Genomic DNA, 13,272 nt, shown 5'->3' with positions numbered 1-13,272 from the left:
GGGATTTTTAAAAAGTCCTTGTTATGTGTCAACCGGTCACGACGAAACATTACAAACTCGAAACTGAAAATCGGTCAAAAAGGCAAAGATACTTCACAGCTTTAACGAGGAAAGAAACTACAACTACTGCGAATGACATTCATCTAATTCAAATCGATGAACACAGAGCCGTTTAGCCAGAAATGTTAGTTCACGGCAAAATACAGCATACATACATATATTTAAGTATTCTGAGAATAGGAAACGAACAGAGCTAAAGATCTCTTTTGCCATGCATTCTTCCCTGATTATAATTGGTGGAATTTTTGGTACAGCATCATGGGTAATGGAGTTTTTTTTAATACAAACTCCAATATTAAACACAGTTATTTTGAAAATGTTGAATTGAGGCAATCAGATGTGTTCGACGAAAGCACAAGCGATCAGTTAACAACCTCTGAGCTCACAACAAGTCCGTCCTTAGTTATCGCTAAAAATCAATTTCCCTATGGAGTTTTCAAGGTTGCGTCCTATTGGTTGAGCCAGCAGTTGATGTCAGGCCGCTCAAACAAATATTTTGACAGCACCGCGGAGCGGTTACACTTTTTGTGTAAATCGACTCACGATTTGGCTTGCCCGGCTCCTCTCGAAACTGCAAAAAAATTCACTTTTAAAGCCATCCCAGCTTAACCCTTTCCAAACACAAGCAAAAGAATAAAAGAAGCGAGTTACCGCCTGCGTTTCTGCACAATGTCAATCGGACAGTTGACAGCACACGGGGAGCCGCAGAGGCTGACGTTCCGAACTTTAAAAGTGCGGTCGCCGGGTGGAAGAAAGACACAGCCAGTCGGCAAACTCATATTTCCTTCCGTGCCTCGCTCTTTTGCCGTTTCCCTCCAGAAATCAGCTGCTCCTCTCGCGCAGCCTGAAACGCATGCTCCCCGCCGCCGAGTTACTGAGCGACGGACACACGGAGCCATGCTGACACGAGCGAGGTCCCCCGGTCATCTCGTATTTGACCAGTCGTCATCCTTCGACTCCTCTCGGTCCTCGTAAAGTGTATTTTTTTATAGCCTGTAAGTCTGCTGTCAAATACAAGGATAATTCACAAACAAACAAACTTCAAGAGTCACCAGTCTCTCTCTTCCGGCAGCTCAGACAGCTGAACTCGTATACATGAGTTTACACCAGCATGCTGGCCTCATATGGGTGTGTGTGTGTGTGTGTGTGTGTGTGTGTGTGTGTGTTTATGTGTGTTTGCGGGACTGGCAGCCGAACAGTGAGTCACAGCGCAAGGAGAAGGCGGAACCACTCAATATTAACTCTTTACTGGAGCCAGCCGTAAGCCAAGAGCATTTTAAGAGCATATACGTACTTGTCTCAAACTCTAAAAGGTACAAATGTCACTGGGTTAGATCACAAAGCATCAAAGGGACATATACAGCACACACTCATTTCTTGGGATAAAGCAGTACACTTTTAAAAAGGATAAAACGCTTCCAGACACTTAACTGCATGAAAAGTATTGGAGTTGCCAGGCAATGATTAACTGTAATTAATTATCGTTTCTGTTTATGTAGCGTATGCGTGTGTACTGTGCATATTTATTAAGCGTATGCAAACACACACATGCATGTAAAAAATGTTACGTTTGCATATTAAATAAAAAAATGTGTAGCATAATGCTTTAAGACTTGGAGGTTGGAGATCCAAATGCAGCTTTATTGGGACAAACCAGACAAGATCCAAAATGCATCCGAAAACATTTATTTTGGATGCAATTAATTGCGATTAATAGTTGCCCATCACTGCATTCAATTCTTTTTGATAAAGGCATTTAATGAAAAACGTAAATACCCCGCTGCACGACTTTTTATGCTTCTGACACTCGTTTTTTTTTTACACAGAAAAAGAAGGAAGCCAGGAGGGAAGGGAAGCCACTGTTGTCACGACAAGCATTAATGTTAATAAAATGAACATGTCATGCATCTGATACATCTATAATAATGCATTTGTAATAATGAATTCGTAGATAAGTGCATTTAAAATATATTAACTTTAAACGTAATACTGAATAACACACTACAGTTAAAATTATAACCAGATACTTCACCTGTGCTTCAGTATGTATTATATCAATTTTTTATCTATATATTTTTTTAAGTTTTACATTTTTACTCATGAGATTAGATGTTTATTAAGCTTTCAAAATTCTTAAAAAAAAATTTAAATAAAATTTTACAGATTTGAAAGTTAGAGGAACTTTTAAGCTCAAAGCGCATATTACATTTGACACATGAATTTAAATTCATTTTAAGCATATGTTACGGGACTAATGTGTATTTATTTTTGCTGTAGTGTTCATACTGGGGGATTTGGTTCATAGCTGAGTGGTCTGTGGCAGCGTTAGGATCCTCATCTCCCACAGGACTGAATGTGATCTCTGCTCAAATCAGGGTAAATATTTGCTCATGGGGGTCTGAGCTGCGGCCCTTCACACACACACAGCCTGCAACGTCACCAAATCATTGCCTTTTTGAAAATATCGACGTGGGAATGACTTGTTTAGAGAGACTCTTTGTTATTTATTCAGAATACGTCTGGTTTTTACCATATGTTTAACATGTTGCTTCGCTGTTGTAGTATGTACTAGAGCACTGATAGACGTTAATGTGATTTTGAGAGTGGTTTTTAGTGCTTTTCATATTCTCTTACTAGGTTTTACGTACCTTTCTAGAGCATTTTGGTTGTTGTTAGCAGTGTCATCTTATTTTTTATTTTCTGAAATCATACCATTTAGTAATAATGCATTTCATATTTGCATATTATATTTACTTTTTTTTTTGTTTGTTTTTTTACATTTTATTCATTATTGTTTTCTTTAGATATTTAATTTTTAATTTTAGTACTTCTACTTATTTTACTTCACTCAAAATTTTTGTTTTTTAAAAGTTCTAGTTTTTGTCATTTCAGTACTCCAGAGTCAGCTTTTCTCATTTTTATTTTTTTCATTTTAAGTATTTCGCCCTAAAAAGATGATGCTGTTTTAGTTTTTGTCATTTCTATTTATGTTGAATTTATTGTTGAAGTATTTCACTTAAGTATTTACCTTCTTTTGATTTAATGTAAGCTTTATTTCAAACAACAAAAAATATTTAACTCTGGTTGCCAGGCACTTTCTATGGTTGCTAGGGTGTTCTGGGTGATTGCTTTCCTGCCAGGACACCAAATATATAACATAGTGCTCTCCATATAAATCTATGAAGTTACATGCACAATGTGTGTTTTATATTTGTATTTTTTAAATAATCAACTAAGCCTAATTTTTACAAGGGTACTTTTTTTTTTACTTATTAAAAATAAATAATAGCTCACCTCTCCTCACAATTTCAGATATAATTCCAGTCCACAGCACCAACTGCGATGCATTCTACAGTTTTCTCAGATTAAACTAAATTTTCAATGAAAAATAAACCTCTGGCGAGACTGCAGATCCAATTCAGTCTCACACACACACACACACACACACCCCATCAAAGAGGTTTAATAATCAAGCCCTAATGGATCAGACAGACATTTAATTTATGATGGCGGGAAAGCAAATCTTATTTAGTGAAATCAAAACATCTGAGATATCCATGTATGAATAGTGTGAAACTGTGAATAGGATCAATGGTACAATGAGACTATGAGCCACAGAGACTCAGAGCTATGTAAACACACACACACACACACACACACACACACACACACACACACACATGCGCGCACACACAGTTTATCTTTCCACATGCAATAAATTCCTAAAAGACTGCTCTTTCTCCTCTCTCTCTTTCTGTGTGTGTATTAAAACATCTTTGCTCGCTATTATTTATGGGCTGATGATAGCTGAAACTCTCAAACCGAACCATCACGTCCAGACAGTTCTCACAAAGTAAATATTCAGCATTTAGCCAGAAGGGGGCAGCTGCACATTATTTCCACCGGTTCACCTGAGAAATCCACACACACAGCGCTTTAACAGGAATGAGATGTTCCCCCGGCATTAGACAGTAAATCAGGATTAAAAAAAAAAATCACGTCCTTTAAATGACGCTACTTCATCCTCAGAAACCACACACCTGTATTTTTGTCATAATTACAAAAGGAAGTCTACTCAAATAATTCAATTAGGATCACAATATCTGCTCTCAATAAAAAAAAAAAATCATGTTTGCAGCTGCATTTTTTAAATCAATACATTTTCTATCCAGTGGTTTACTTAATCTTCCCAACCTGGCAACCATGCACTCTCTACAGAAAAAGCACTGAAAAAGCTAGCAAACCCGGACTTTAGCGATATCTATTGATATACTCTGCAGTATTTTTTTTTCAATGTAATAAAAGGACACCTTTTTATTAATAATATGTCTTAAAAAATAACTGAGAAAATCGTATCGTGAGAATCGGTATCATGAATTGTATTACATGATTTGATACTCATTGTCCAAAGCAATATACAGTTGCCTTACTGTACTTTTATTGAATATTTTTGGTGCTATATGCAAACAGAACAGACTAAAGAAGATTTATGATTACTTTAGATATGACATAAGTTCTGAGTAAGCGGTTGATAACGATACTAGCAGGGTTGCCAGATTTTCTGCCGAATTGCCTCACAAAACTAGCTCGAATTAAAAAAATGAAAAACAAAAAAAATCACATTGCTGTGTGGTAAAATACATGTTGTCCTGATAAACGTCACATTCCAGGGGCTTAATACCACTTTATTGGGCTCGCTTCAACCCGCGTACATGAAAAACATCCTGCGGAAAAAGCATCAAATCATCCGAATTCCGTGGGAAAACCGTGGACCTGGCAACACTCAATACCAGTCAAATTTCACAGATCTGGACACCGACTTCAGTACAATAGCAAAAACTATTTCAACTATTTGAAATAAATTCGAATAGAATCAGTTGATTATGAACGTTGTTAATAATAATTACGAGTAAATCAACATTATCACGAGGTCTTCAAATATTGTTCAGCATATACAAGATCAAGAGAAAATAAGGGAATGATAAAGAAACATATCACAACCCCTCAAGGCTTAATCTCTTTTTCCTTTGCTACGGTTATCAAAAATTTCACTCTCGCATTTAATCAGACTGTCACTCCTGAAACTCGCAGCAGCATGAAACATTCAAATTACACCGAAACCAAGCAAAGAGTGCTCCTTTTATAATCGAATCGGTTCAGCCGCGGCGCGAGCTCACTGACCGAGTGACAATTAAAAAAAAAAAACATTTCATTAAAGTTCATTAAAGCAGCGGCGTTATTAAAACGTGGGGTCCTCGAACACAGGCTGAGTTCACGTGCGCGGTGACGTCTGCACATCTGGAAGAAATTTAAGTTCACAGAGGAGTTTAGAATCACACCGACCCTAAAAATAGCTCGGCGCTCTGCTGTAGTTAAACTGGCCAAAGTCACATGACACTGACTCCTATTACACAGCTTTTGCGATCTTAAAGCGCTGTAAACGGTCTCGGCTAAAGAGTGTCAGTGTGATCAACAAAGGCTGCAATAAAGAATATTTACAGCATGCAGTTAATGCTAATGCTTTTGTTTACGCACATAGAACAATCTGCAACTGTTCTTACAACATAAACCATGCACAAAAGAAGAGCTCAATCCTTTCAAATTAGCATAGCCTTTTCAGAAATATCTCAATGAAAAGTACATTTATTGTCATATTGCACATACAGGTTTAGAACCAAGTCAACAGAGCTAAAAGGGGCTCTTTTGTAGTTCGGATTTAAATCAAAATATATTTTAATGATGAATTTGCGAATTTTATTTTGTAGTAAAATTTGCAAAAGTAATATTTTGTAGTAATATTTTTGACAATAATTGTACAAATAGTATATACAGTACATAAGATAATATATGCTTAAATTTATATCCTCATTAATATTGTGCGAAGAATATAATAAAAAAAAATTATGTATTAATTAAATTAAATTAAATTTAATTTAATTTAATTATTTTAATTAATCAATAATGTTTTTTATTAGCTTAAAGGAATCACCTAAAAATTAAGATTTATTATTATTTATTTATTCACCCTCAAGTGGTACCAAACCTGCATGATTTTTCTATTGAACATAAAGAAAACATTTTTTGAACAGCTGCTGGTCCCCACTGAGCACCACAGTACGGAAAAAATAATACGGAGGTTAATGGAGAAGCAGAAACCGTTTGGTTAGCAACACATTTGCGTTCAGGAGAAACTCGCACAGGCTCGAGGGTGACAGAATCGTCGTTTTTGGGCGAACTTGGGTGAACACGGCGTTTGACACATCCCAAGCGGAAAGAGACTGACCATCTCCTGCGACGTGCGCCAAAGCAATAAATCTGAACTGCACTCCAGTGGAAGGAAGAGCTCGCTTTTTGCAGTCCCGCAGCGACAGACGAATCTCAGCAATCAAAATAGCCCACTTTGACAAAGCAGCCTCTATATAAATTCATTGCACCAATACAAATGCTAAAGCATGCTGACATTAGACTGTGAGTCATTTAAATAATAGCAGATTGTCTGCTTAATAACGCTTTATTTTGATGCTCCCTCAACACACATTCCACTGACTAGCGGCTTTGCAAGTACATGTCGACTTATTCTGTTAACCCTAACAGTCTACTAATACTCTACACACCGTATAGTTACTTCTATTTACAGTTACTTATAAAGTGCATCCATAGGAACCAATAAAGATGTTTTGGTAACACCTTCTATGAAGCCTGTATTTATAAGGCTTTTTACTTAAGGCATTAAAATGAATGCATAACAAGCATTCATTTTAATATAAGAACAGTTTTAATGTGTTATAATATTTACTTATTTGCGGTTATAGCTTTTAAGAGAATGATATTTATATTTATAACACACAATTTATATACAATATTCATATCACTAATCCACTGGATTATTTTTCTCATAGTTATAATGCATTATAAGTCTCACATCTTGCCGTTTTACTTGTTACATTTTTACATTTTTTTCTCAAACAGCCGTACGATCGCATATCAGATGAGATGAATGTGTAATAAGACACTTTGACCATTTTTTTTTGTATATAATCAGTTCGATTATTTTGATGGTGCCTATTAGACAGCTGTTGATAAGTAACTCTGCGGCTGCGCGTCAAGTAGCCTTCATTAGTGTATTAGTAGTGTGTCTGCTAAATATATAGGATACTTTGCAAGTATGTAATCATTCTACCTACCCTGGCTAAGTCTGCTTATGTGGTTTAGATAGTAAACATTGCATTTTTTCAGTTTTTAGCATTCAAATAACACTCAGCACCTAACAGCTCACAGGATGTCATAAGGTTCTGTTCAGATCTTAAACAAACAATGTCAAGACATGATATAGTCCGTTATAAGGGAAGTAGAATTAATATGGGGTTCGTCGTGTTATAAACAATCATACTCTTCATTCATGAGATGTTATAACACATTCTTATAATGCATTGTGCGTTCATTACAATGCACACTCTTATAATGATATTATAAATACAGGCTTCGTAGAAAGTGTTACCGATTTTTTCTTTCATAATGCACAGTGGATGACCAAACATACCCAATGCACGAGTGTCGTCTCCGAGCTGAGCCACAATTAAAGAGCGAATTCCTCCTGTGGATTCGAGAATCTTTGTGCGTCATTTCAGAAAGCTGCGGAAACAACTTTAAGTCGTTTACCAGGGCTTCGCAAAAAGAAACATCCTCAGCGTTTCAGTCTGTTGAACCGAGCGAGCAGACAGGTGAAGACCTCGAGAGCCTGAGACCTCAGTCCAAGACGTCTCGGCTACATTTCTAGGACCTCATCCTTAGGGTCTGCCGAGCGTAGACCGCGTAGACCGTCCTCCAAAGCTCATGTTTCCTCTTCAACATGCCAGATAAGTACCATCCGAAACGATATCTACTTCCTAAAGCTAATTATCTTACAAAAAAACTGACAAATCGTTTATGTCTCTCTCCTGTGAGCAGTAAAAAAAGAAAAGGAAAACAGCGCAGCGCCAGCCTGTAAACTTATTATTGGACTCCCTAGGGACGCAGTTTAGAGGTTCAAGGTCCTGCTAAGTTTCCATATTAGTGGCTAAATGTTGGATAGGCGGGAAGAAGCAAGAGAGGAGAAAAGAAAGAGAAGGGGAGGTACGGCGCACTGAGCCTGGAGGGTGGTGTGTGGTCACACGCTGCAGCGCTTCTTATACATGTGTGTTGTGAATAGTCTGCCATGGGTGGCTCCTGTGTGCCCGCCAACACATCAGAGTGAGACGTGAACACACACACACACACACACAGCAAGCGAGTGCTGTTCGGACATGCATGTTATTATCTGCATGCTTAATTTTCATCGCACACTTATCTGTTTTCCGCTGAGCAGGAGAATGACTTCATCTAAACTTTCTGAAGAACTTATGTCCAATCTGAAATTTACCTCGTTACTGTGTCAAAATGTCCAGCTAGAACCCAAAAATGACTTTTTATTCACCTTTAAGGTGCATGTCTTTTTTTTTCAGCTGAAACAAATGCTTTTCCAAGCGTTCTAATGATATTGAATGAGTGTTGGTATTCAGTAGTCCAGTAGAGGTCCAACGAAGTGCTTGCATCTATCATAAAAAGTGCTCTATGCGTGGCTCCTGATTCCGTATTTAAAACTTAGTGTAGTATGAACTCTAACTTACACTTACTCTTGTTCGCACAGAAGAGTGGTGCTCCAGCAGATATCGTAGGATGTAAGCATAGCTTCAGCTCCGTTGAGAATACGCTCGCAGTTTTGTTTACAGCAAAGAAAAAAAGTTTCCCATTGGCTTCTATCGAAATCCTCTGACATTTTTTTGGACACCATCCCTTTAAATTTGAAAGTCTGTTCAAAATTCAAAATTTTAGTTTGCAAAGACATTAAGTTAGCGATAAGGATTTTCTGGGCATTGTGTCAACTTTAGTTTGCTGCCCTCTGCTCCGAATTTCAGTTCGGTATTGTGTCTAATCAGAATGCCTGACTTATTTTATTATCGTGCTTGAATGTTAATTTGGCACCAATCAGAACGTCAGTTTGCTACTGGGGTAGTCTCAGCCTCAGACGGGCCGTTGGCTAAACGTCTGATGCATATAGCGCATTTATCTAGAAACACTTTTGAAGTCGTCACGGATTGGTTTAATTATACAGGATCTCCGAGACGTGCTAGTCGCGAGCTTCAACGTTCCGCCTGGAAACAAAGTTGCTGTGACGCCAAACCCCCTCACGAAAGAAGAAAGTCAACTATCAGGATCAGCTATCCACTTATTATTTCAACGAACCAATTATTTCAAAGTATGTGAAATAATTAAAACTCATGGCACAAAGTACACTTTAAAATACGCTTCAGAGGTTTGTTATTGTGGCTACATTTCCACGCTCTGAAATGTGATGTTTAAACGTAACGAACTGTGATTGGTTGTTTGACATGTCAGTCAAACTGTCTCATGGGTGGGCCTTGACCAATGAATAGATTCCAGACCTTCAGCCGTCAGTCTGAAGGTCTGGCTACATGACATTATAGCTACTGGGATACCCAGGCTCAAAAAGTACACTTACATAATGTACTTAATGTACTCTGTTTTCATGCACTAATTTTGTACTTAATAACTAAAAGATATTCTTTAGTCCTTCTCAAGATCAACTAAGTGTACTCTACTGTGCTATTCTGGGACTACATAAATATGATCTACAATACACTTTTAACATACTATCTCTGTATTTAGTCACAACTAAATACATTTTTGGAAAGGCGGGTTCAAGTGTACTACAATTGGTAATTAAAAACATTTTTTAAATACAGAAATAGTATGTTAAAAGCACATTTTAGTTATATTCATGATGTCCCAAAATATCACAGTTGAGTACACTGTAGTTGATCTTAAGCTTATCACAAGAAACACCAAAGAATCATTTAAGCATATAATTATTGCAACAAAAAGAGAGCACTTAAAGTACATTACTGAAGTGTACTTTTTTAACCTGGGTGCCTATGCAATGCAACTTTAAAATTTCACTTTGCCTCATTTTAAACAATCAAACTAACCAAAACTAGCTGTGCATTGAGTGGTTTGAGCAGTGTTCAATATTTAGTGGCTAACCCTAATTTTAGTGCTGCGTCAAAGTGATCAAAACTTTTTTTTCTTTATTACTGTATCCAATCAGAACCAGTCCAGTGTTATGCTCCACCACTTCCTTTACTTCTCATCAGTTGCTTACTATGTCTGCTCTGGCAATCGGTTTTTATCATCACCACAGTTATGTATCATCAAGCACGCAGCGATGCCTGTAGGAACATGACTCCACCGCCTGGATCAGAGCCATCTAACAGTCCGGCCTACATCTGCCTACTTCTCTGATCTGGAAGTTTCAGATTTCCTCTTTCTCACAGAGATGGGAAAGTACAGATTGTTTTGAACGGTCTGAAACGAAGCTAAAAGATAACTGGATTGCACGTGGTGAAGACGCTGGAGCCTTTTAAGGTCTTGGATTGGCATGAAAACATCCAGTCTCATTCAATCCCGGCATCAGCTGACTACCTGGGCCCTGAAATAAATGTCCATTCCTCCAAATGGTGGTTAAGAATCAACAACGTATATCAAAAACCGCAAGCGATGAGTTTCTCGAGGATGTTGCACGGAAATGCGAATGCTTGGTCAGACTGCGCAACTCATCAAACGTTTTAACCACCATTCACAATTTGAAAGTGCGTTTTCTCCAGCTGGTTATGACCTTTAAGTGGTAATGTGCTTGACGTCAGAATCCAGAAAGAATTTGTGCGCTCCGTTTCAGTGGATTGGGGCAACGGAAATGTTTACATGAAAGTCAGAGTTATTTGCGCAGCCCGCTCACTCCGACGGTTGTTTTTTTGCTGCGTGTGACTCTTTCCGTGCGTGTTTCGCCCCGATGAAATAATCACTTTTTCGGCGGTTCTCTCACATACGGATCCCGATTGCAAAAAAACCCAAGCAAACACAAAGACCTCAGAGAAGCGCTCTGGAAAAGGAGTAAAAGGGTGCGACACACGGCACCTGAGGGCAGAGAAGATCTAAACCTGAAACCAACAAAAGCGTCCTTTCAAAGCCTCCATGCAGCTGCTCTCTTCAGAACGTCTCTTCTGGCATATTATCATTTAAACCCTGGTTAACCCACAGAAAATGACCGACTCTTTAGTCTGGAGGACTCCGCGTGATCTCGCAGAGGTGGATGATGCATATCAAAACAAAGCAGCAGCATACAGATATATCATACCTGCAACAGAGACGGCCGAGTGTTAACTCAAGATGTTAAGAGGCTAAATATATAGATATAGATACAGACTATCAGTTATCGAAGGATTTTTACTTTTTATGATTTTAGAGTTATTATGTTTACGGATATTGCTTAATTTTGGATGTACATTCACCAATAATACATACTCGTGTAATACTTGTTTTAAAGTTAATATTAACAATAGTTTTAAAATATATCCAAAATTTATATAAGAATTATAACTGCGCTGTTTGCTAAAGATGACATGTTAATCAGTCAACATTTTAATTGCAGTCTTTAGCATTTTAGCTACATGTTTTTGATTTAGACAAAATTGTTTCAGCTGTTTAGACCGGTGAAATATCAGTTAAACTTTAAATAATTGAAGTTTATCACTTTCAATTGCTAATTACAATTACAAAAACCCATTCTGTCATTTCTAACAGTGGATACAGTGAATCAGCTCTTTTTTGACGTAAAAGTGAGATATGCACTTCATGCACTTGACCGCCATCCTCATTATAATCATCTTCACAGCAGCTGTTTTTTAACACCATGTCCGCACACCACCATCTGTGCACCGTTAAGTGTAAATCTACGATTTTACGTCTCTTAAACGCAGCTGTTCCTGCTGAATCTCACCAGCAGATGGAGCTCACAGAGACCTTCACTGAAACCCAGAGAGCTACCTTCACAGATAGCGCGATGTGAAAATCTGCTTTGATTTCATTTCACTGACATCGCCTTGCCCCTCAGATCCAACACAAGCCGTTTTTCGCAGCTCGATTAAATCAAGGCTTTGTTTATAACGAGCAGGATGTTTTAAGCTATGAAACTTGAAGGATGCTTTTGATTTGATTTCTCATGTCATGACCACTTGAACACAAAAGCAGATATTTTGAAGGATGCTGGTAACCTGACTGGTTGACTTCCATAGTCATTTTTTTCCATATTATTATTATTAAGTCATGCTATGGAGCTGTTTAGTTCTTCACAACTAAAAGTAAAATAAAACATATTTTAATATAATATGCATCTATTTTTTACCTCATTTGTTCGACTCCCGAACGAGTCATTCAACAGTTGGGTTTTCCAAACCCGATTGGTTGAATTCATTTAAAGTGAGTTTTTAACACACCAAAAGCGGCACCTAGTGGCAAAGAACGAATTTGCATTTTCATTCAGACCAAAAGGGCGGGAAATATGCTAATGTTTCAACACGAAATGGCCCGGGACGACTCATTTCGATGACTAAGAGTCGACTCTTACTTTATACACGGTGTACTTTCGGATTTAAAACTTTCCAGGACGTTTACACTGACTGCGTGAAAGGTCAAAGGCTGGGAACCGCATAGCCACGCCCCCTAGCAACCTCAGCACTGTGGAGACAACATATGATCCAGAAAATTTCTAATTCCAGTTTGCAATCCTGCTTCAGGTCACAGAGTTAGACAAAAAACACACGCGGTAAGATCTAGTCCCAGACACTCCTATATCTAGATATTTATACTTTGCTTTATTTTCAGTCGGGAAAGAGAAGCTGATGATTTGTGCTTCGGGGGAACAGGTGGACGTTGCTTCTGTCGTGGAGAAGTCCGGCTGGACCATTTGTTTTGTACCATCAAGCCATCTGCTATCATCGTGAGACACTGCGTTTGTCCCATCCCCCCTTCGGATAAATCTGGATTTTGTCCCAGTGTGTTACTGATGACATGGTGACCCTGACCGAGCCAATGCTGCAAAAGCTTTCGGCAGCATTTCGATCAGAAGCCAGATAGGAGAAGGAAAGCCACATCTCCAGAACCGTCGCAGGTCTTATAGGAGGTGCGTCACGTGACAGCTTGCACTATCGCATCCCTCACGGTTTATCATTTTTGGAGGCATTCAACCAGCCGTTAACCGCGATGGAGAAAACCCACGGATCCCAGAACAAAAGAGGAGCGACTGTTAATAACTGAGCTCCATCGATTTACCCCCTAACG

At 38.3% G+C, this 13,272-nt stretch overlaps 1 protein-coding gene across 4 annotated transcripts in view; it reads right to left on the bottom strand.

The window, feature by feature from the left end:
• The window catches only part of pde4cb (phosphodiesterase 4C, cAMP-specific b), a 53,029-nt gene that overhangs the window by 16,841 nt on the left and 22,916 nt on the right, over nt 1-13,272 (bottom strand). Inside the window, exon 1 of one of the 4 annotated variants that reach the window (XM_043252088.1) lies at nt 7,601-8,103. The exons of 2 other annotated variants lie outside the window; for them this stretch is intronic. In XM_043252088.1, coding sequence (XP_043108023.1) covers nt 7,601-7,683 — 83 coding nt within the window. In that variant the 5' untranslated portion in view covers nt 7,684-8,103. Of the gene's footprint in view, nt 1-711; nt 1,192-7,600; nt 8,104-13,272 lie in introns of those variants that run through there. One more of the 4 variants, XM_043252085.1, reaches the window with a different exon arrangement.

The sequence above is a fragment of the Puntigrus tetrazona genome, chromosome 11 (assembly GCF_018831695.1).
Source record: "Puntigrus tetrazona isolate hp1 chromosome 11, ASM1883169v1, whole genome shotgun sequence".
Classification (NCBI taxonomy): Eukaryota; Metazoa; Chordata; class Actinopteri; order Cypriniformes; family Cyprinidae; genus Puntigrus; species Puntigrus tetrazona.
The sequence above is the reverse complement of the archived record's forward strand: the minus strand, read 5'-3'. Positions and strand labels throughout refer to the sequence as shown.